At 37.1% G+C, this 22,062-nt stretch overlaps 1 protein-coding gene across 2 annotated transcripts in view; it reads right to left on the bottom strand.

Moving 5' to 3' along the window:
- The window catches only part of PIK3C2G (phosphatidylinositol-4-phosphate 3-kinase catalytic subunit type 2 gamma), a 464,615-nt gene that overhangs the window by 29,536 nt on the left and 413,017 nt on the right, over positions 1-22,062 (bottom strand). For both annotated transcript variants that reach the window (XM_051850300.2, XM_017343356.3), the window contains exons 31-32: positions 20,492-20,564; positions 5,333-5,427 (exon numbers count right to left, since the gene is read on the bottom strand). In XM_051850300.2, the coding sequence (XP_051706260.2) occupies positions 5,333-5,427; positions 20,492-20,564 (168 nt within the window). The remainder of the gene's footprint in view (positions 1-5,332; positions 5,428-20,491; positions 20,565-22,062) is intronic.

Below are 22,062 nucleotides of genomic sequence, written 5' to 3'. Positions count from 1 at the left end.
AAGGCGGGGGAGCACTTATATACTGTTGGTGGGAATGTAAATTAGTACACCCACTGTGGAAAACAATATGAGGTTTTCTTTTAAAAAAAGTAGAAATAGATTTGTTGTAAGATCCAACAATTCTACTACTGGGTGTATATACAAAAGACATGAGTACGTTGTATCAAAGAGATACTTGCATTACCATGTTTATAGCAGCACTATTCAAAACAGCTAAACTATGGAATCAGTCAAGGTGCCCATAATCGGATGAATGGGTAAGAAAATGTATGTGTGTGTGTGTGTGTGTATGTGTGTACCTACAATAAAATGATACTCAGCTACAAAAGGAATACAAATTCTATATGCATCAAAATGGTTATAATTGGAAGACATGTTTAGTGAAATAAGCTGGACAGAAGGAAAGATACTGCATGTTCTCTTATGTGGAAGATTAAAAAATATAAGAATAGAAGCAAAATAGAAGTAAAATGACTATCAGTATTTCTACAAGCAGTTTTCTCAAACTTTGTTTTATACCTTTGTCAAACAAATTAATAATGTATCATTATATTCTTTGAATTGTATCTACAAATCTGATTGAATCTCAAGCTAATTAGGTTCTTAAAAGACAAATGATACCCAAAATAAAAGCAAGAATTAAAAAAAAAAAACTATTGATGTAGTCTTTATCTGTGACTATTTTAAAGTTTACTACATATGAGTACATAAAAGATTTTACTTTCATGGATCAAACGTTACCATTTTCTCTGCCTTATTTTCACCATCCTCAATCTTAAAGTCCAAGTACTGTCTCTGTTCTACTCCAACAGCAAACAATCCACTTGGTGCCAAGTACTAAACTTGGATGTAGAAGGCTATTTGTATAGCAACTAGCCACCTGGGAAATGTCTCTCTGATGCAAGTCATCCATAGACCTTATTTAGAGAACCTCTGGAAGGCTCATTTTACAGCAAAAGAGAGGAAAATAAGTCTAGACGTGGAGATAAGGAGAATCTGAGACCAAGAATCCTGAGAGCAGAGAAGCAGATGTCGCGACACAAACTTGCAGAACAGAAGTTGCAGGTTGTTAGGAAGTTACATCTTGAAAATAAGACCCCTCAGACAGGGGCTGGTGTTGTGGCATAGCTGGTAAAGTATGGGTGCTGGTTTGAGTACTAGCTTCTTCACTTGGGACTCAGCTCCCTGCTAATGCTCCTGGGAATGCAGTGGAAGATGGCCCAAGTGTCTGGGCTCCTGCCGCCCACATGGGAGACCTGGAAGAAGCTCCTGGCTTTGGATTGGCCCAGCTCTGCTGATTGCGGCCATTTGGGGAGTGAACCAGCAGATGGATGACCTCTGTCTTTCTATCTCTGTTAAACTTTGCCTTTCAAATAAATCATTTAAAAAATACAAACTCTTAGACTATACTCATACACATTAATTAATAATAAAGTGTGTGTGTCAGTCTGTCTAGTCTGGGGTTCTTTTATTTGACTGTTTCTCCCTCCCTCCCCTCTGTTCATTTTGTATGACTATTTTTAATTTCATGGATTGTGAAAAAATAAAATAGTACAACTGAGGGTTTTGTTTCTTATATCATTTGCTTGTTTTAAATGTTTAAATTTTATTCTTCTATAGTATGAGATTGCCACTGTGGGTAGAGTCTATCAGTAGAAAGTCTTATCTTATTGATCATTTCTAGAACCTTCTGGAATACTCACATTCCACAGAAGAAGAAGAAAATGGCCTAGAATGATATAGACAAGGGAAATCTATAAACTCAAGTGAAAACAGATACATGGGATACATGAGAAAGTGCTAAGTTTTTAAAAATATTTCAAATTCAATGATTTCTATATGCTTCATTGTTATATCAAAATAAAACATAAGTTTAAAAGAATATTGGCCAAGCTCTTAACTAACTGTAGTGCTTTGTCAATCTCTGTTCACCAAAGTAAATCATATTGTGCTGCTTTGAGAATTTTAGCAATTTTGTTTCAGCTTCTGATCTCACAGGAGGGAAGTAATTCTTTGAGCAAAGCTTCAAAGATTTAATATAAGATAAACAATTCTTTTCATCAAACTTAATATTAAATATAACAGAACTGTAGGCATAATTCATTTTAATATTAATGAAAAATCAAGCACGACTTCTTTAGTCTGATTACTTTGGCATGTGAATGTACTCATGGCTCAAAAAATAAATAACAATTAGCTGAAACTTGAAATGAGCAAAGGAAATAGGTTCAGAATTTATAAATAGTTTTTAATGTCATTTATATTAAAATGCTATTTTCAGATAAGCAGATGAAATAGTTATGTTTTAAAAAGAGGTGAAAATGAAGTTCATGAGAACTGTGGATGTTTTTTAGGAGGTGAGAAAAATCTAGTTCTCACTGAAGTATAATCTTGTATTGAACAGCTACTTTGATCTGTACATAGCCTTATCCTAGACTTGGGTAATAGCAGTGATATAAGGCAGAAGGAAAAAAAGCAGGAAAGAAAGATTGGAAGAGACAAATAAAAGAAGTTGTAGTTTTACATATGGAAATCAGAGAGGACTTCATTGACAAGAGAGCATGTATGCTCAGGAACTATGAGCCATGGGCTTGAGAAAGTATTCTGTATTCATGGAATAGGTAGAACAAAAGCTAAGTGGATGCAAAGGTCTTGGGGTAGCAGCATGCCTGCAGTTTTCAAGGAACAGCAAGAAAGTTGCTGATGGAAGCTAGGGTGGAGTGAAAGCGGAATCTGTGATAGGATGAGGTGACATTAGGGAGGGCAAAGGGATCAGCTGGCTGAGGTCTCTAAGTCACTGATAGATACCTCAACTGTCATTGCAAATGACATGAGATTCATTCCTCCAAGAGGTATGAAGAGAAGATTGCAAAATCTGAGCTGTATCCCTAAAGGGATATTCTATCAGGTTAGGAAAAGAGTGTCAAGAAATAAAGGCAGAGGTAGTGTTAAGAAGCCGCAGCAACAATTCAGGTAAGAGATAATGCTGGATTGAAACCATGGTGGCAGTGATGGAGATGGAAAGGGAGGGGGTTCTGGATTTAGTTTTAAAGCACACTGATGGAATTTGCTGACAAACTACATCTGTTTTATCAGAGGGGTCAACACGATGACTCAAGTGATCTTAATCTGAGTAACGACAAAGATGAAGATGCTGTGTACTGAGGAGAAGGACTGCAGAAGAAGCAAGCCTAGGAGGAGGGTCACCAGAAATTTGATCTGGTGAATAATCTTGATGTGAATGGAAGGGGAGAGGGAGAGGGAAAGGGGAGGGTTGCGGGTGGGAGGGACGTTATGGGGGGAAGCCATTGTAATCCATAAGTTGTACTTTGGAAATTTATATTCATTAAATAAAAGTTAAAAAAATGCCTATTACCTGTCTAGTAGATTTTGAGGATTTTAGGGTGGAGTTGCAGATGTGGAAGGAAAAGACAGTGATATTTATGAGCATAGCCATAAGATTAGAGAGAAAAGATGAGAAGAGATCTAGGACTGATTTTCAGGGCACTGAAATATTTCAATGGTAAGAGACTGAGAAGAGAAGAACCATCAAGTAGACTGAGAAGTTAAACTGGAAAAAAATTACATTATTTAACGCCATTTTAGGTTGAAGACAGTGGCAGTAGATAGACCTTGAGTAGTTGCATGCATTTTAGAGAATTCACCTGATCATTGGTCATTTACTCATAACCTGATCTCGACCTGAATTTCTTGCTGGCTCTTACTCATTCCCCATCTTTCGTTCCTGCACATTGGTTGTGAATAGCCTCCTTGGTAGTGCAACCTCATTTGAGTGTAAAATGCATTTTTGAAAGCTGTCAAAAGTAATTTGAGGGTTCATCTGGTGAATGAAATGGGTGGCCAAGTTGGTTAATATTGCTTTTGATCAAAAATAGGGCATGACCCTTGAGTAATATCATTTAGCTTACTCTGCAGTTTATATTTTGGATCTAAGAGAAATCTCAATAGGCATTCTCTAAGATGTTTTGAATAATGACAACATCACTGAAATATAGTTTCTAAGGGGACTGTTTTTAAAGCTAACAATCATAAATCATATACATATAAGTTCTGCTAACTTGATTAACCATATTTTGTAATATTACAGTTTGTCATGCTTAAAGTCCATGAGCATGCTGTGGCCATAAATAACAACTAATTGAATCTTCATTTCCCAATGTAAGAGCATTCTAAACAACTGCTATTCTCATTTAAGGTGTTGTGATATCAGAAGCAATGAAAAATACTATCATAAGTAAAAGATCAGAAAACTGAACACTATATAGATATTACAGGAACTTCTGATGGTGAATATCACAGATTAACAAATAAGCATCCTTGGATGTCTGGCCAGTACTAAATTTGTAACAAGTTGTCCTCTGGAAATCATGTCAATGATTTTCATTAAATAAATTTTGTTCGAATATGCTCCAGAAATATGTGAAGAAATTTTTATTTTAATTTTTTCATGTGAATGATTTCTTCCTTTACAGTGTTCCAAACACAGCCTGAGAGATTTATATGCAAAAGAGCCAAAGTTGTTACTGACTTTCTCTAACTACATTGAGGTCTTCTGAAGAGATACACCACATGTAGGATCCATTTTGCCTAAACTTGAGGATTGAAAAACATGGTTAGGTTCCATGTACTGTGCCCATACTCAGATCATTAGTCACAAACCCTGAGATTTGGAAAGCTCCCTCTCTTTCTTAATGACATGGCTCAGTTACTATCTTTGCCTCTGATATGACCCAGCCTTCACTAGGATATAACAAAGTACAGCTTTTAGTTTTTCTTAGAATCTGACTACAAATTTTGTTCTGGGTTTGGATGATTCAAAGATGGAGCTTCTGTTCTAAAAAAACAAAGTCCATTTGAGGAAAGAAATATGCGTAAGCTATTATAATAGGATATGATAACCATGATATAACTCAAGGTACAATGGGAATTTCAGGAGAAACGCTAACAATTTTTTGGCTTCAGATGAGTTTGCTTCCATCTCATCTTGCTGAGTTTGGGGGACAGTTGACTTGAATTCTGTGCCTAATACCGGTATCTTCTCTATGAGCTTCTCTGAGTCTTTCATGATTTAGTTTTTCCCTCATAATTCACAAGGAAAATCATAGAGGAAAATTAAATGAGGTACCTTGTAGTCTTTACCCAAGGATCACAATCACACTGAGACAAAAGAATTGTAATTGGTTTGGTGTTCCTTCTTCAACGTGGTTGCTAGACCCATTCCTCTCATTAATGTTGACATCAATTGTCCAAACGAGGCGAACGGTTTCTAAATGTGCATTTACCTATTTCCTAGTGTATGTAATAAACTTACAATGTTTTTCATGTGTTTCACTAGTATGGTCAGCTTCACATCCTCATATGATATGACTAACTGCACCTTCGGCTTCTTGTCAGGAAATTGTTCACCTGATAAAACAATAGGACTGCAGTGAGTTAAGATTGAATTAGCTCATCACAGAATACACAGCACTTAAAGAATCTAAAAAGGGCCAATGAATAAAAGAAACATTCTTGAGATTCTGTTGAAAACTGAATACTTAGCAGGAGGCAGGATTGGTTGGGTAGAGGTGGCAGTTGTGTCTAATCTTGAAGTAGTAACTCTTCTAATAGCTTTTTTTAAAAAAAAAAAACAGTGAATTTATTTTAAGAGAACATATACACAGTAACATAATACATATTGAGAGGCAGAGAGACGGTTTTTGGTCTACTAGTTCACTATCCAAATGCTTGGGGGTGGGGTGTCTTCAAATGAATCCAAATCTCCCATGTGGATGGTAGGGACTCAAGTACTTGGGCCATTGTCTGCTGCCTGGAAGAGTGTGCATTAAGAGGAAGCTGGAATGGAGAGCAGAGCCAGAACTTGAACCACAGAGTCCCCTATGAGATGTGGTCAAGCAGCATCCTAACTTCTGCACCAAAGCCCCAACCCCTGTACTTGAAACCTCTGTCACTTTTGGCTCCAATTTTCATGCTACATTCAGTACAATGAGCTTAGGTATTAGAGATCACACAGATCGGAATGGCGGGCTTTGGAAATCAGTCAGTCTGGAGATAAAGTCTCATCCTAACTGCTTTAAGACTATGTCATCATGATTAAGTTAATCGGCTCTGTAAATTGGAAAGTTACTTACTCGGAATAGTTGAAATGATAAATAACCTCTAAAAGTAGTCACAGAGTAAATGCCTGTAGGTACTAAGGATTCTCTTGATTTATTCATCTCTCCCTCTCAGGATCCATGGCACTTAATTCAGATTCATATAAACATTTTGCTTGTACTAGAATATTCTTATATCCCCTCCCAGACCCAATATTTACTTATTCACAATTACTAGTATTTATTTTATAAAGTTTCTATGAAACATCTTTTACTACTTTTACCTTTTTAAGCTTTTCAATGCATTTGAAAAGTAATTTCTCAGTCTTGTTTTATTTCCCACTATTTTATTTCTTGTTTTATTTCCTACTATTATTCTATACTGTAGAGTCCACATGTTCCATTTCACCAATGGTCTCTATACTTTCCTTAGTAGGTTCTCAAATTATTCCCCTCATTGAAACCATCTCATTCACCATTTGGCTATTGAACATTTATCTTTTTTTTTTTTTTAATTTATTTGAAAGGCAGAGTTACAGAGAGGGAGAGACAGAGAGAGAAGGGGAGATCTCCATCTACTGCTTCACTTCTCAGATGGCTGCAATGGCCAGAACTGGGCCTATCTGAAGCCAGGAAAAGGCAGCTTATTCCAGGTCTCCCACATGGATGCAGGGGCCCAAGGAGCTGGGCCATCTTCAGTTGCTTTCCTAGGTACATTAACAGGGAGCTGGATCAGAAGTGGAGCAGCTGGGATTCAAACTGGTGGCCATGTGATGCTGGTGTCACAAGTGGTGGCTTTATCTACTACACTGTAATGCCGGCCCTGGAACATTTACCTTTCTTTAAGACCAAATTAAACTGCAAAATAGTTGGGGTAGGTGTTGTGGGTTAAGCCACTGCCTTTGATGCTGACATCGCTTCTGGGTCTGGGTTTGGTTCCTTTCCTAGCTGTTCCACTTCTGATCCAGCTCCCTGCTAATGGTGTGGGAAAGCAGCCAAAGATGACCCAAGAGGTTGGGCCCTTGCCACCCACCTAGGAGACCTGGAAGAAGCTCCTGGCTTTTGCCTGACCCAGTCCTGGCTGTTACACCCATCTGGGGAGTGAACCAGTGGACAGAAGATCTCTCTTTCTCCCCTCTCTCTGATACTCTGTCCTTTGAATAAAAAAAAAAAGCCAAACAACTTTTCACCTCTCCCTGGTATCTTTTAGTATAGACTTTAGCATTCAATATTCATGGTGTAATTATTTTATGTCTCAATTTGTTTAATGGAATACAGTCATTCTCAGGGTTTACTTTCCCACTGAATTTCCAAGGGCCAGAAACCAATGCTTGTTCCTTATATAAAATACTAACCAAACATGTCTAACAAAAGAAATAACCTTGATATTTTGCTTCAGTTATATCATGAAAATTAGAAGTTTAGCTTAATTAAACTTAAGTTTTATACCCCAAGGATTAAGCATAATTAAGTTTTTTCTAGTATTTCCTTTCATGAGCTTTCGTTTTATATTTCTGAGGGCATTTGGAAAAAAATATTAATAAACAAAGATCTCTCACTGTTCAGTTTGGAACTTATTATAATCCTTATTCCCTGATAGTCGATCCTATCTCTCTAATCTTGTCTAATATTTGAAAATTATATCTGAGCAGTATGTTAACTTCTCTTTATCCTTTAACATTTATTAGAATAGTATACCCAAATCATGTAGCTAATATTAATTTCACTTCTAATAATGTGGATTATTAACACTATAAAGGATGTTTCTTACAACTAAAATAAAGGTTACATAAATATAATAAATCATTTGCAATATATTGATGATAATAACTGAGACTTTGTGAGTAAGATTGTGAGTTAATTCTAAGCATAGTATTGATGTAAATCAGACTTCAATGTTTGGTATGAAGGTACTAAACAAGGAGCAGTATATTTGAATTAAAGTGAAAGATTATTAATAGACTGTTTTTAATCAGGAATTTTAATTGAAAGGAAGGAAATTAGCATAAATTCATGATTGAATGCTTAAATAGAAAAGGTACAACTGGTATGATTGCTAATAGAACTGAATGAAGATAATATTTCACCCTAGAGCTCTTGTACAAGATTAGTAACCAGGATATCCACCAAAGCATACCAGAGTTCAGAACTCAAAGTTGGGACACTGGCAAGTCTTCATAGTGAATGCATTGAAAATAGGCTTACTATTTCCAAAACTGTTCCTGCCAGTCCAGCAGCCCTCTGTGCAGCCACTCACTAAATCCTCACAGCACATTTCTGAAGCTTGGATTTTCTCAATTTTATAGATGAGGAAACTGAGGTGCTTGGTCTAGGGTTAGGTAGACAGCTGGTGATGTGGGGTCAACTGATCTGCTAAGACCATGCTCATAGGATAGGCATCATGGTATAAAGGAACAAAAGGAGGCTATGGTAAAAGGGATATAGTGTAAATGAAGGATGGGAGAATTTGAACATAGCTTCACAAGGGAAAAGAAATGCTAGAATATTTTCTTTGCTTCAAGTTAGACTGAGGGATTTGACCAGGATTAATGTAACCATTTATACTAACCACAGGGACTGTTAAAATTTTACTGGTCTTTAGGGATGGTTGTGTTGTAGTGCTTGTGTGCATAGCACTGCAACAACTAATACATGACCATGCATCTCATGTTCAGTGACATGTTAAGATAGCATTTCACAGGTGAGTTTCTCAGGTGATGATATATTTGTATGTGCTGTGGTGTGGGTTATGTTTGTTTCCCCTCAGAGGTGCATAGACTGAGAGCTTGGTTCCCAGGGTGGTGGTGGTGCAAGATCAGGTGGAACTTTTAAGAGGGTGAGGCACTTGGGCGTTCCTTCAGTCAACTGAGGGCACAAACTCCAAAAGAATCAGGTGTTTCTCCTGAGACCCTGAGCCGGCCCTGCCCAGATCTCTGATCCCGTTTCTGGCTGTGATGCTTCCTCACAGGGCGCCTCTGCCGTGATGTGATGCCACAAGGAGAGTGAGCCAGAGCTGAGCCAGTTCCAGGAGCGTGCCTGTGAATGTCCAAACCTGTTTACTGAATAAACCTTCTGTCTCAATAAAGTCATTCTGCCTCAGGTATCTTGTTAACGCAACGAACAGCTAAAATAATGATTGAGAATGCTTACTTACTTAGAAAGTATATGGTAAGAAGCCGTGATGTCATTTCTTTTTTTTTTTTTTTTTTTTTTTTTTTTTTTTTGACAGGCAGAGTGGACAGTGAGAGAGAGACAGAGAGAAAGGTCTTCCTTTGCCGTTGGTTCACCCTCCAATGGCCGCCGCTGCAGCCGGCGCACCGCGCTGATCCGATGGCAGGAGCCAGGATCCAGGTGCTTTTTCCTGGTCTCCCATGGGGTGCAGGGCCCAAGCACCTGGGCCATCCTCCACTGCACTCCCTGGCCATAGCAGAGAGCTGGCCTGGAAGAGGGGCAACTGGGACAGAATCCGGCGCCCCGACCGGGACTAGAACCCGGTGTGCTGGCGCCGCAAGGTGGAGGATTAGCCTATTGAGCCACGGCGCCGGCCCGTGATGTCATTTCTAACCTCTGTCCACTCAGTCTCCACCCTTGTTTTAATATTGCCCCACATGCTCATCCACAGAGATTCCTATTCCTCCAAAGTTGCTCCACAGAAGAACACATGAATAAACCTACTTCCCCTTCTTCCACAAAGGCCATAGCACAGGTACTATTCTCCACAAAGACCTTTGGGGGTATTTTCATATCAATAATATAGAGATTCTTTATTTTTTAAAAAATTTCCATTTTTAGACTATTTAACTAGTTGCCCACTGATGGACTGGGGGTTGTCTCTAACTTTTGCAGCTATTACAAATCATGCTCTAATGAGTCGTTTTGTACATTAATCATTTTGTACCTGTGCACAAATCATAGAATAAACTTCCAGCAGCTAAATTGCTGGTCAAAGGGTATTAGCATTTGTAACTTTGATAAATGCTTCCAAATTGCCTTTTATGGAGGTTGTACCAATTTGCATTACCACCAACAGTGAATGAGAGTGCCTGCTGATTTATAACCAAGCTTGTTAATTAAATCTTTGGGTTTTTGCCAATCTGATGAGAAAAAAGAAGATAATCAGTGTAATTTGCATTTCTCTCATGAGCAAGGTTCAGTATTTTGTCATTCAGTTCAGAGCCTCTTGTATTTTCTTTTTCATGGATTATCTTTACATATGCTTTACTTAGTTTTCTATTTGGTGTTGATACAGCTTACCATTTTCTAAGATGATTTTGTCTGAATTGCAAATATTTCACCCATTTTCTCATATCTATTTTTAAACAATGTTATAGTGTTTTATATGCCATTTAGCATACTTATGATTTCTGAATTTGGAATCAGCTATAGCAATTCATTTTACAATAAAGGATTTTTTTTTCCATTTTTTAGATCCGAGATACACTTTCATCGCTTACATCTAAAGTTTTTCCTCTGTTTATCCTGGCATATTAAGTGTGAAGTGTAACATCCCAATACCATGTACCGAAATTTTTCTTATAGTTTTAGTCAAGGTAAATCCTGAATGTGTAGGACTCTATTTATGGACATTCTATTATGTTCCATCTATTTATGTATTGTACATTATTTAACTTCTTGAGGCTTTATAATTTTTCTTTAAGAGAGATCCCATGTAGTGGTTCACTTCCCAAATGCCCATAACTGCCAGAGCTGAGCAGGATCCAAAGCCAAGAACAGGGAACACAATCCAAGGTTCCCACATGGGTGGTAGGGACTTGATTACTTGAGGCATGATTGGTTTTCTCCAAGGATTTTCACTGCTAGGCAGCTGACATCAAGAGCTGGAATCTAACTTGGGCACCCCTGTGGGGGGATGTGGGCATCTTAGCCAGCATCTTAACTGCTGGCCAAACACCTGGCCCTATGATGTGTTTTTTTGTTTGTTTGTTTGTTTTAAGCTTTATTTATTTGAGAGGCATAGTTAGGGGAGGGGTGGAAAGAGCAGGAGAGAGGGAGGGAAGGAAGGAGGTAAGTCTTCCATTCACTGATTCACTCCCCAGATGGCCACAAGGGCAAGAGCTGGGCTGATCAGGAGCCAGGAGCTTCTTCTAGGTCTTCCATATGGGCGCAGGGGCCCAAGCACTTGCTTTCCCAGGTGCATTAGCAGGAAGCTAGATCGGAAGTGGAGCATCCTAGACACAAACCGGTGCATATATGGGATGCTGGCGCCATAGATGGATGCCTAGCCTACTATGGCACAGTGCTGGCTCTTAGTTGAATATTTGCAAGAAATATTATTGTATATCCAGTTGACAAACAGTTTAGATTTTTGCCTTCTGGCCATGGTTTGTGCTTCTGGTATTTTCTCAAATTTTATTTAGTCATTTTAAAAATGGTTCTGATTATGGACAAAGCCCTTGGAGTAGATAAGCTATAAATCCTCTAGACTGTTCTATGTAGCAGCAGGCAGCTAAAAAGTCATAAGCGTAATATTTTAGGTACTTCATAAAAGTGGGAAATTTTCCTTTACTGGGTTCCAGAATTTGGTAAATGATTGCTATGAAAAGTTTGGCAGAATTCCTCTGAAAATGATCTGAACTTGTTACTTTTTAAAAAAAAGTTTTGGTTTCATTTTGAAGCTTCTTACATTTATTAAATAAGATTTAATCTTCCTAAAATCTTTTTGGGGTAAGTAAATTGTATTTTCCTAGAAAATCATCAATTTCAGACAGATTTAAAATTTGTTTTCATAGAATTGAACAGCTAATACTTTGCTATTCCTTAATTTTGCCTCTTTTATTTTTAATTTTTTATATTTGAATTTTTCTTACTTGTATTTCTTGCCATTTTTAGAATCAACAGTGAATTAATATTTTAGTTCTGCTTTCTATGTTGTAACTATTCAACATCTACTTTTATCTTTTATTAATTTACTCCACTTAATCTAATTCTCCTGAGCATATTTTAAAATTATTTTCTTCGGATTTGAGATGCAATACAAGTATGTCATTGTTATTCCTTTGAAATTTTGCAAATTTGATTGTAATTCTCTTTGACCTAAGGGTTGTTTAAATGGATTTTTGAATTCCCAAATGTCAGTGTTTTTGTCCTTTTTTTTCCCCCTAATTTACTCCAAAGGTAGAGTTGGGAATGAGGGAGACAGAAAAAAGATCTTCCAGCTGTTGTTTTGATTGCAAATGGCTGTCATGGCCAGGGCTTAGCCAGGACAAACTCAGGATCCTGGAATTCCATCTGGCTCTCCCATGTGGGTGGGCACAGGCCCAAACACTTGAGCTATCAGTTAATACTTTCCCAGGTACAGTAGCAGGGAGATGGATTGGAAGGCAAACATCCAGGATTCAAACTGGTGCTCATATGGATGCTGGCACTGCAGGTAGAGACTTAACCTCTGCTACAACTCTAGCCCCTAGCCTAGTGTCTTTACCTTTCTCAAGGATTTCATTCCTTTTTTTTTTTTTTTTTTACCTTCCTTGGTCATGGTTAGAGAATACTATCTATACTGTTTCTACGTTTTGTAATTTACTATAACTTTTTTGCCTAATATATTACCTAGTTTCATAAATGCTCATAAGCACTTGAAGAGAAAATATATTCTTTTCAAGATGGACTTGATATAAATTAATCAAATGTTTCTTACTTTTGCCTCTAATTTTATTATTTCATTCTCCTAGGGATTTACTTATTGTTTTCCAGTTGGACTTTATGAAATTGACAGATATGAAGTTGTTTATGCTATTATATATATACATAATATGCTGTTTTATATATATTATAGTATGTTTCTCCTTGGTTATTAAATAATTTTTGCTTCATATCTATTGTTACATTATTTTATATATAGTCATAACTGCTCATATCTATTGAAAAAATTTTATAAGTTTATTTTATTTTGAAAGGTAAAGAGACAGGGGAGTGTGATTTTTTTTTTTCTATCCATTGGTTAACACCCCAAATGTTTACGAGTGCCAGGGTTGGGCCAGGCAGAAGCCAGGAGCCTGGAACTCAATCCTGGGTTTCTCAAACAGGTGGAAAGACACAAGAACTTAAGGCATCTGGTGCCTCCCAGGGTGTACATTAGAAGAATGCTGAATTGGAAGTGGGGGAACCAGGACTCGAATCAGGTTACTCCAACATGGGGTACAGGCATCGCAAGCCATGACTTAACTCCTGCCTCAAATTCCCGCTGCATGATGGTCATATCTTTCTTGAGAACTGTATTCCTTAGTTAGTGGTCTATTCATTGTTTAGTTGAATGCCTTCTGGCCTTTCTCCTTTTACTGAAATTGTGCCTCTTTTTTTTTATTTTTCTTTGTATTTGCTTAATAAACCTATGAATGTATTTTAATTTTTTAATCTTTTAAAAAATCTTTTGCTTTGGGTATGTTTTCTCAAAGTCTGAGTTACAATTTGTATTTTTACTCTAATTGGAAAACAACTTTTCTTAATAGATGACAGGGATATATGTATTTATTGATATAATGAACACATTTTTAGTTATTACTGTTTCATTTTTTAAAAGCAAAACTTTAAGTAATTTTTATTTATATACTTGTGACACTTAAGAATACTTTGTTCTAATAATTAATTACCTTTATTTGACAGCCTTAGATGTATTTCTTTTGAAAATATTTTCCGAATAAAAAGAAAGATAAAATTTATGTGCATTACCTTTCTCACTCTACCTTCATCTGCCACCCAGTTATATTCATTGTCGTGATTCTCGTGTTTCTCTAGCACCAGTATATGCTTAGATTGTTTAATTTCTAAGATTTCAGTTAAAATCTCCAGCATCCAAACACTTTCTCTAAGTTAGCTCTTCTTTCCGTTTTTTTGTCTTTTAGATCAGCCTCAAGGAATAGTTAAAATATTTTTACTAATCCCAAACATGAAGTTGAATGAAAAAACACAGAAAATTACTATTTTATTTTTACAAAGTGTTTCTATGAGAGGAAGAGAGACAGAAAGAGCTCCCGATTGCTGGTTCACACAGCCAATGCATGCACAGCTGGTTCTAAGTAAGGCCAAAGTGAGGAACCAGAAATTCAACCTAGCTTTCCTGTATGGGTGTCAGGGAATCAACCACACTGAGCCATCACCTACTGCTTTCCAGGTGCACATTAACAGGAAGGTAGACTTGAGAGTGAATCCAGCACTTGAACCCAGACCACCTGATATTGGATGTGGGCATCCCATGTCCATTCTTAACTACTAGGACAAACATTGACCTTGACTACTACTTTAAATTTTTGGAAGTTTCAAAAATGAATAAATACAGGTACCTCTAGAAAATAATACTCCCTTCCCATCTTGTTGTATTGAAATTTAAATTGTCAACCTTAATATACTTCAAACTATAGATAATTGATAATTTATAAGGCTCTGCCAGAGCCAGCAGCTAAACCACTAATCGATGAGTCCCAGCCATGCAGACTGTACAGCTTTACATTTCCCTTTAAATTAACATTTGAAATTGGAGTTAGTGATGTGAGGTAATGATGGAATGCTTGTGTTTGCAATCACTTGAACTATTCAGTGGTGTCTTAACATGTTCATTAACTTGTCCTCTTACCCCTGGAAATTGTTGTCTTTGATCATGTTCTACTGTTATCTATAATATTTCTATACCTTTGAGAGAAACCTATGTTATGCATGTCAGAGCTGTGTGGTGGTTGTGGACAGAAAATTTTTGTGAGTGGAAATAAAAGTATTATTTAACATGGGGCTGTATTAATTTTTTGGAGTATATACAGGATTATGGCATTAGGGTATTTAAAGAACACATACTTAAGGAGTGGGTGTTTGGAAGGCCCGGGTTGACTTTTGGGTTCCTGGTTTGGGCTGGTACAGCCCTAAGTGTTGCAGGCATTTGTGGTAGTGAACCAGTAGATGGAAGATGTTTCTCTGCCTTTTAAATAAATCTACACAGATAAATAAAACTCAAAAAAAGGATATATATATGGAGATTCAGCAACTTTGTTTTTAGTGTTTGGTTGAGTCTGGAGCTTATAATACTTAATCAGATAACTTAGAGATTTGTTGCCCTCTCTGGTTATGTTTCAAGAGGATTCTGGTAGTTAGGAAACCTTGGATTACTTGAGCTAGGATATTTCCAAATGAATTAATGAACGTGGGAGGAATGGCGTGATTTTGGTTTGTGTTTTCTGTGGGCCTTTGTCTGAGTGACAGGATAAGATGTATCACTTGTGAGGCCCAGTGCAAAACACAAATGTGAGGAACGCTTTTTAGAGACTATTGAGAATATCAAGGAGGTAGTGATAGAGTATTGAACTGAATGGAGGCCATTTCTACATGCCCTGCCCTGTGTGACTTCTTAGGTCACTGAAGTGTGAATTTGGCCCTGTTCAAGGGAAACAAGTGCAGGAAAAGCTTTAAGTTAAGGAAACAGATGATTGAGTTGGCTGCTGACTAAAAGCCATGAGCAGGTGCTTGGTCCAGTGTTTAGGAGGCTGCTGGGGAGCCTGCTTCCCATATCGGAGTGCCTAGATTCCATTCCCGGCTCCACTTCTGATGACAGATTCCTGCTAGTATGCACCCTGGGAGGCAACAGATGATGCCTCAAGTACTTGGGTTGCTGCCAGCCATGAAGGAGACCTGGGTTGAGTTTCCAGCTTCAGATTTTGGCCAGAGTCAGGTCTGGCTGGTGCAGGCATTTGAGGTGTAAACCACCACATGCATAAGCACTGTGTGTATCTCTTTCAAATAAAATGAAAAAATACTCTATAGAATACTATACAGCAGTCAAAAACAACGAAACCCGGTCATTTGCAACAAGATGGAGGAATTTGGAAAACATCATGCTGAGTGAATTAAGCCAGTCCCAAAGGGACAAATATCATATGTTCTCCCTGATCAGCGACAACTAACTGAGCACCAAAGGGGAAACTTGTTGAAGTGAAATTGACACTATGAGAAACAGTGACTTGATCAGCTCTTGTCCTGACTGTTGATGCACAATGTAATGCTTTATCCATTTTAGTATTTTTTGTTCTAGTACCATTTGTTGAACTCTGTAATTAACACACAATTGTTCTTTGGTGTTTATATTTTAACTGAAAAGTGATCCCTGTTAGGAATTTGGAAAACATTATGCTGAGTGAAATAAGCCAATCCCAAAGGGACAAATACCACTTGTTCTCCTTGATAGGTGACAACGAACTGAGCACCAAAAAGGAAACTTGTTAAAGTGAAATGAACACTAGGAGAAACGGTGACTTGATCAGCCCTCACCCTGACTGTTGATGAGCAACTTGATATGTTATCCCTCTTAGTATTTTTTTTTGTTTGTTCTACTTAATACTTTTGGTTGAATACTGTAATCAATACACAATTCTTAAGTGCTGAAACTTAACTGAAAAGTGATAGCTGTTAAATATAAGAGTGGGAACAAGAGAGGGAAGAGATGTGCAGTTCGGGACATGCTCAAGCTGACTTACCTCAAACGGTAGAGTTAGAAACAGACCAGGGGATTCGAATTCAATGCAATCGAGGTGGCATGTACCAATGCCATCTCACTAGTCCCAGTGATCAATTTCTGTTCACAATTGATCATAATGATAGGACTAAGAACCAAAGGGATCACATAAACAAGAATAGTGTCTGCAAATACTAGCTGATAGAATAAAGGGAGAGAATGATCCAACATGGGAACTGAGATACACAGCAGACCCATAGAATGGCAGATGTCCTAAACAGCACTCTGGCCTCAGAATCAGCCCTTAAGGTATGTGGATCTAGCTGAAAAGCCCATGAGAGTATTTCAGGCATGGAAAGCCAAGACACGCTGGGGGAAAAAAAAAAAAAAAAACTAAATGAAAGACCTCTGCTAGTGAGATCCCAGTGGAAAGAATGGGTCATCAAAGAAGGAGGTACCTTTCTCTGAAGGGAGGAAAGAACTTCCACTTTGACCATGGCCTTGTCTAAAAATTATCAGAGTCATGTGAACTCAGGGGGCTTCCATAGCCTTGGCAACTCATGACAAGAGCCTAGGTTGATTACTGATGCCATAAACAAGAGTGTCAATTTGTTAAGTCAACAACAGGAGTCACTGTGCACTTACTCCTCATGTAGGATCTTTGTCCTTAGTGTGCTGTACATTGAGATCTAATGCTATAACTAGTACTCAAACAGTATTTTTCACTTTATGTTTCTGTGTGGGAGCAAACTGTTGAAATCTTTACTTAATGTTTGCTAAACTGATCTTCTGTATATATGATCTTCTGTATATAAAGAGAAACGAAAATGAATCTTGATGTGAATGGAAGGGGAGAGGGAGTGGGAAAGGGGAGGGTTGTGTGTGGGAGGGACATTATGGGGGGGGAAGCCATTGTAATCCATATTCTGTATTTTGGAAATTTATATTCATTAAAGTTTAAAAAAAAATTAAAAAAAATAAAAGAACTAACATTAAAAAAATAAAATGAAAAAATAGATTTACAAATGTAAAGATAGGGGCTGGTGCTGTGGCACAGTGGGTTAACGCCCTGGCCTGAAGTGCTGGCATCCCATACGGGTGCTGGTTCTGGTCCTGGCTGCTCCTCTCTGACCCAGCTCTCTGCTATGGCCTGGGAAAGCAGTAGAAGATGGCCCAAGTCGTTGGGCCCCTGCACCCATGTGAGAGACCCAGAGGAAGCTCCTGGCTCCTGACTTCAGATCGCTGCAGCTCTGGCTGTTGTGGCCACCTGGGGAGTGAACCAGTGGATGGAAGACCTCTCTCTCTCTCTACCTCTCTCTGTAACTTTGTCTTTCAAATAAATCAATCTTTAAAAAAAAAAGTAAAGATAAAGGACTATTTGTATCTCCCATATCTTGCTACTAATGTCGTCTTTGTTCATCATGGTCCTATATGCATGAGTGCCCAGAATCCATCTCCTTAGTTAGGAGAGGTAATAAAATGCTCAAGTCTTAGATTTTTGCTTAATAAAGTATTCAATACAAGTAAGTAATTGTGCTCTATAACCATTCAACAATATAAGCTCAAAGTTTCAACTGACAAGAATAATGCTCAAAACAAATATTGTACTTCTTTCTGAAGATCAGCTGACAGTCTATAATAAAAGCATTAAGTATTTGGCAGTATGAGAGGAAATAATTTGAGGAGCCCAAGAAGGAAGAACTTCGTACTAATTCTTACACGTAGTAATGATTTGCATGTTGACACTATTGGAAGATATTCTCTCGTTTTTTAAGATACAGACTAAATTTAATATGCAGTCTAAAATGTAAAAAAAAAAAAAGCTTTAGTTCATCATTACTCCTAAAACAAATTCTAAACATTGTAAAAATTGTAACACCAAAAAAATTCTTAACAATTTTAATTTTCACAATTATCTTAAATTCTTTAGTGTGCATATGCATTTAAAAACGTCTTGTAGAGAAATAATAGTATCAGCAAAATGAAAGCTGACAATGTTCCACAGCTTAATTCCTTGAAACAGAGAAACAATTTTCTTGAGGGAATTAAATGACAGAATATAGGTCAACCTAGCACCTTTTTATTTTCTTTTTCTTTTTAAGTTTGACATCTCTAGAATTTTACTACTTCATGCTTTATTTTTTTTTTCAAAATCCAATTAGTCAAATTTGCAATATTATAAAAATTCTCCCAGGCTAATAGTATTTAAATAGTGAATTAAGTCACTAAAATTAGCAATATTTTACATTGTGACCCTCACTTCTTTAGGTTACTGCTTTAAAATGTAAGAAATTTTCTCATTTTCCGGATATTGTTTTGAACTTGATACTTATGCAAAATGACTAAAAATGTTGCACATTTTATTCATTCTGTGCAGAAATGAGGGAGATACTGTCCTCGTGCATTAACTTAAGTATTGAGGTGTAGTAGGCAGGTGATGCATTGATATACAGGTGCTTTCATCTCTGTCTCCCTCCTTCTCTGTCACTTTGCCTTTCAAATAAACATGTTCTAAAAATGAGAAACAGGTGTTATGGCACATTGGGTTAAATTGCCACTTGGGTTGCCTGCATGCAATTTGAAAGTGCCTGGAATCAAGTTTGCCCTCCACTGCCAGTCTAGTTTCTTTCTAATGCACGTGGGAATCGGCAGATGATGGCCCAAGTACTTGGTTCCTCCATGCACATGCAAGATCTGGCTCTTGGCGTTAGCCTGGCTCAGCCCTCGAAGTTGTGGGTATCTGGGGGCATGAACCAGTAGATGGAAGATCTTTCTCTCCTTCTCTGTCTCCCAAACTACCTGTCACTTAGCCTCTCAGAAAAACAATTCTTTTAAAAAAAATAGCTACTTTCAATGGCAGGCATTTTGTACAACAGTTAAGTTGCTATTGGAATGCTTCCATCCCACATCAGATGGTCAGATTTGAGTCCTAGCTCTGCTCCAGATTCAGCTTTGTCTAATGCACACCCTGGGAGACAAGGAGTTATGGCTCAAGTAGTTGGTATTCATGCCATCAACATGGGAGACCCAGATTGAGATCTTAGCTCCTGGTTTCTGCCAGTCACTTGTGGAGTGAGTCAGAAGATGGGAGATCTGTATATCTAACCTTCTCTCTACCTTTCAAATAAAAATTTAAAACCTACTTCCTTAACAGAAGAAGGAAGGCAAACATATAGATATGACTTAATAAATAATCTATACCACATGATCTGATTGTATAAAATTATATACTTTAGAGATAAGTAACTAGACTGACAGATAGACATGGGGATAATGAGCAGATGGGCTGAATCTTGGAGTCATTCAGAAAGTGGATGTGGACAAAATGAGGACTGGGAATTGCAAAAGAAGGGTGAGGTTGGAAAATTACGGGTTTTTGAATCTTGGTTGAAATTAAAAAAAAACAGAATTGGTTATTGGATGGCCACTCCTTGCACTGGAATTACATTAAAAATGGTCAGAATTGATAGGACATTCAAAAACTGTCAATTCAATAGAGATGATAGAAATGGTCGAATTATGACACATTTAGAAGGCAATAGAATGTGCAAGTGTTGCATTATGTTGACATCCAAAGACAAACTGCTATGTAATTAATGATCATTATTATTTTATGTGTATTTTTGTTCCTTCCTAAGCCATGTTGTAAACTGAAAACCATGCTTGGAGGGAAACAAAAACTTTGGCTCTGACATGCAGTTCTCTTCTAATGCACAATTAAGTGAAATGAGTTGATAGTGTGACATACTTTTATGGGCAAACATATCTGGGTTGAATTTAACTTGAATGTATTCTAAGAAGTTGAAAACTTTTGACATGGTTAAACTATGAAGTGCCTAGTTTTAAAGTTATTTTAATTTGAAAATTCAATATTAGCCATACTTTTTGCATTATTGGACATAATAATACCAATGAATTTATTTACCTAGGTCCAGAAGTGATGATTCTTCAGTTTGTTGCAGAGGATCAGAGAGGAAAAAACTAAGTACACAATCACTCTGAAAAACAAGACAAAATATAGTATTTCTTATGTTAATTCTTAATCACTATTACATGAAAACATTTCTATACATAATTCTTATAGATACAATTTAGATTTTATAAAGAGAAAAACATTAACAAGTTTACTAATGGATGTTATTTTACTATAAATTCTCCAATCTCGTAAGATTAGTTGGCCTGATTATATCGTTTTTCAGTCAGTTCAAGTGTGTTCTGCTTTTGAGGCTTGCCGTAATGTTTATATTTCTTTGAACTTCACAATAATTCATGAATCTTGTACATCATTTTTTAGAGACGGTATATCCTTGGGCAAGACTTAATATACACTGATGCTCACTTACTCAGTCTTAAATCCTCAAGGTTCAGTGCTTGGGATGCCCACTGAATACTAACCACACCTACAGCATCGAGTAATGCAGGAGAGACTTAAGGATAGAAAGATGCATAAGGTGTTCTCTTTAGAACACAACCTATTGGAAGAAACGGTATATTAAATGCTTTAATAGAAATTCTAGCTATAATTTTGTTACAAATAGGGATGATCAGAATTGACATTGAACCTAAGCTCCAAATGAATAGGAAACTTGTGAATCTTAGAATAGCTATTTCTTCGTTATTTATTGTAAATGTGTAGTAAGCCATTATCCATCCAAAGTATCCCTCCCCAGGAGACCTTCCATTATTATCTAAAGGGTTCTACTGAATAATTATTTCTTCTGTCTGCCTACTGCAGATTAGAGCACCGGTTGTTCACACAGCCTGAGTGTCTCCTTGGTTAGCCTTCTTCTGACTCTAGGGAAGGGCTCTCTCAAACCTCCCTCAGGAAGCTTTGACTTCCATCTCTGACTCTGTCTCAGCTGATGACTTTGTCTTCACTTCAGAGAAACTAAAAGGCAGTTAAACTCCTAAATTTCCTTTTGTAAAATCTATAGACCCACACAGCTATGCCTTTTCTTCTCTCCCTGTTACAGAAATGCCTATCTTCCCCTCTGTTACAAGTTGCATAGTGTTTTCCCTAAATTAATATACTGGCATTCTAACCTAGGAACTCGGAATGTGATTAAAGTGCAGAAGTAGGCTCACTTTTTTCTTTAGAAATTTTATTTATTTTAAATGAGAAAAAAATCTTTTTTTTTACCCACATATTTACCATTTCCAACACACTTCATTCCTTTGCATAGATCCAAATGACTTCTTCATGAAGAACTTTCTTGTCTTAAATTTTTTAAATTTAAGGTATATAAAACTCATGTATTTAATATATATGTACACAGAGTTGGGGACATAGTAATACTTCTACCATTTCTCTCTCTCAGGATCCCATCCTTTTTTCTCTTATTGCCTCTCAATTTTTACAATGATCAACTTTCTGTATATTTTATACTTAGAAGATTAATTCTACATTAAGTAAAGATTTTTTTTAAAGTAAGAAAAAAACACTTTCTCAACACTAGAGACAAGGCTGTAAATCATTGAATCTCAAAATGTCCATTT

Source organism: Oryctolagus cuniculus, chromosome 9 (assembly GCF_964237555.1).
Source record: "Oryctolagus cuniculus chromosome 9, mOryCun1.1, whole genome shotgun sequence".
Taxonomy (NCBI): Eukaryota; Metazoa; Chordata; class Mammalia; order Lagomorpha; family Leporidae; genus Oryctolagus; species Oryctolagus cuniculus.
Note: the sequence above shows the minus strand (reverse complement) of the source record. Positions and strands in the feature narration are given on the sequence as shown.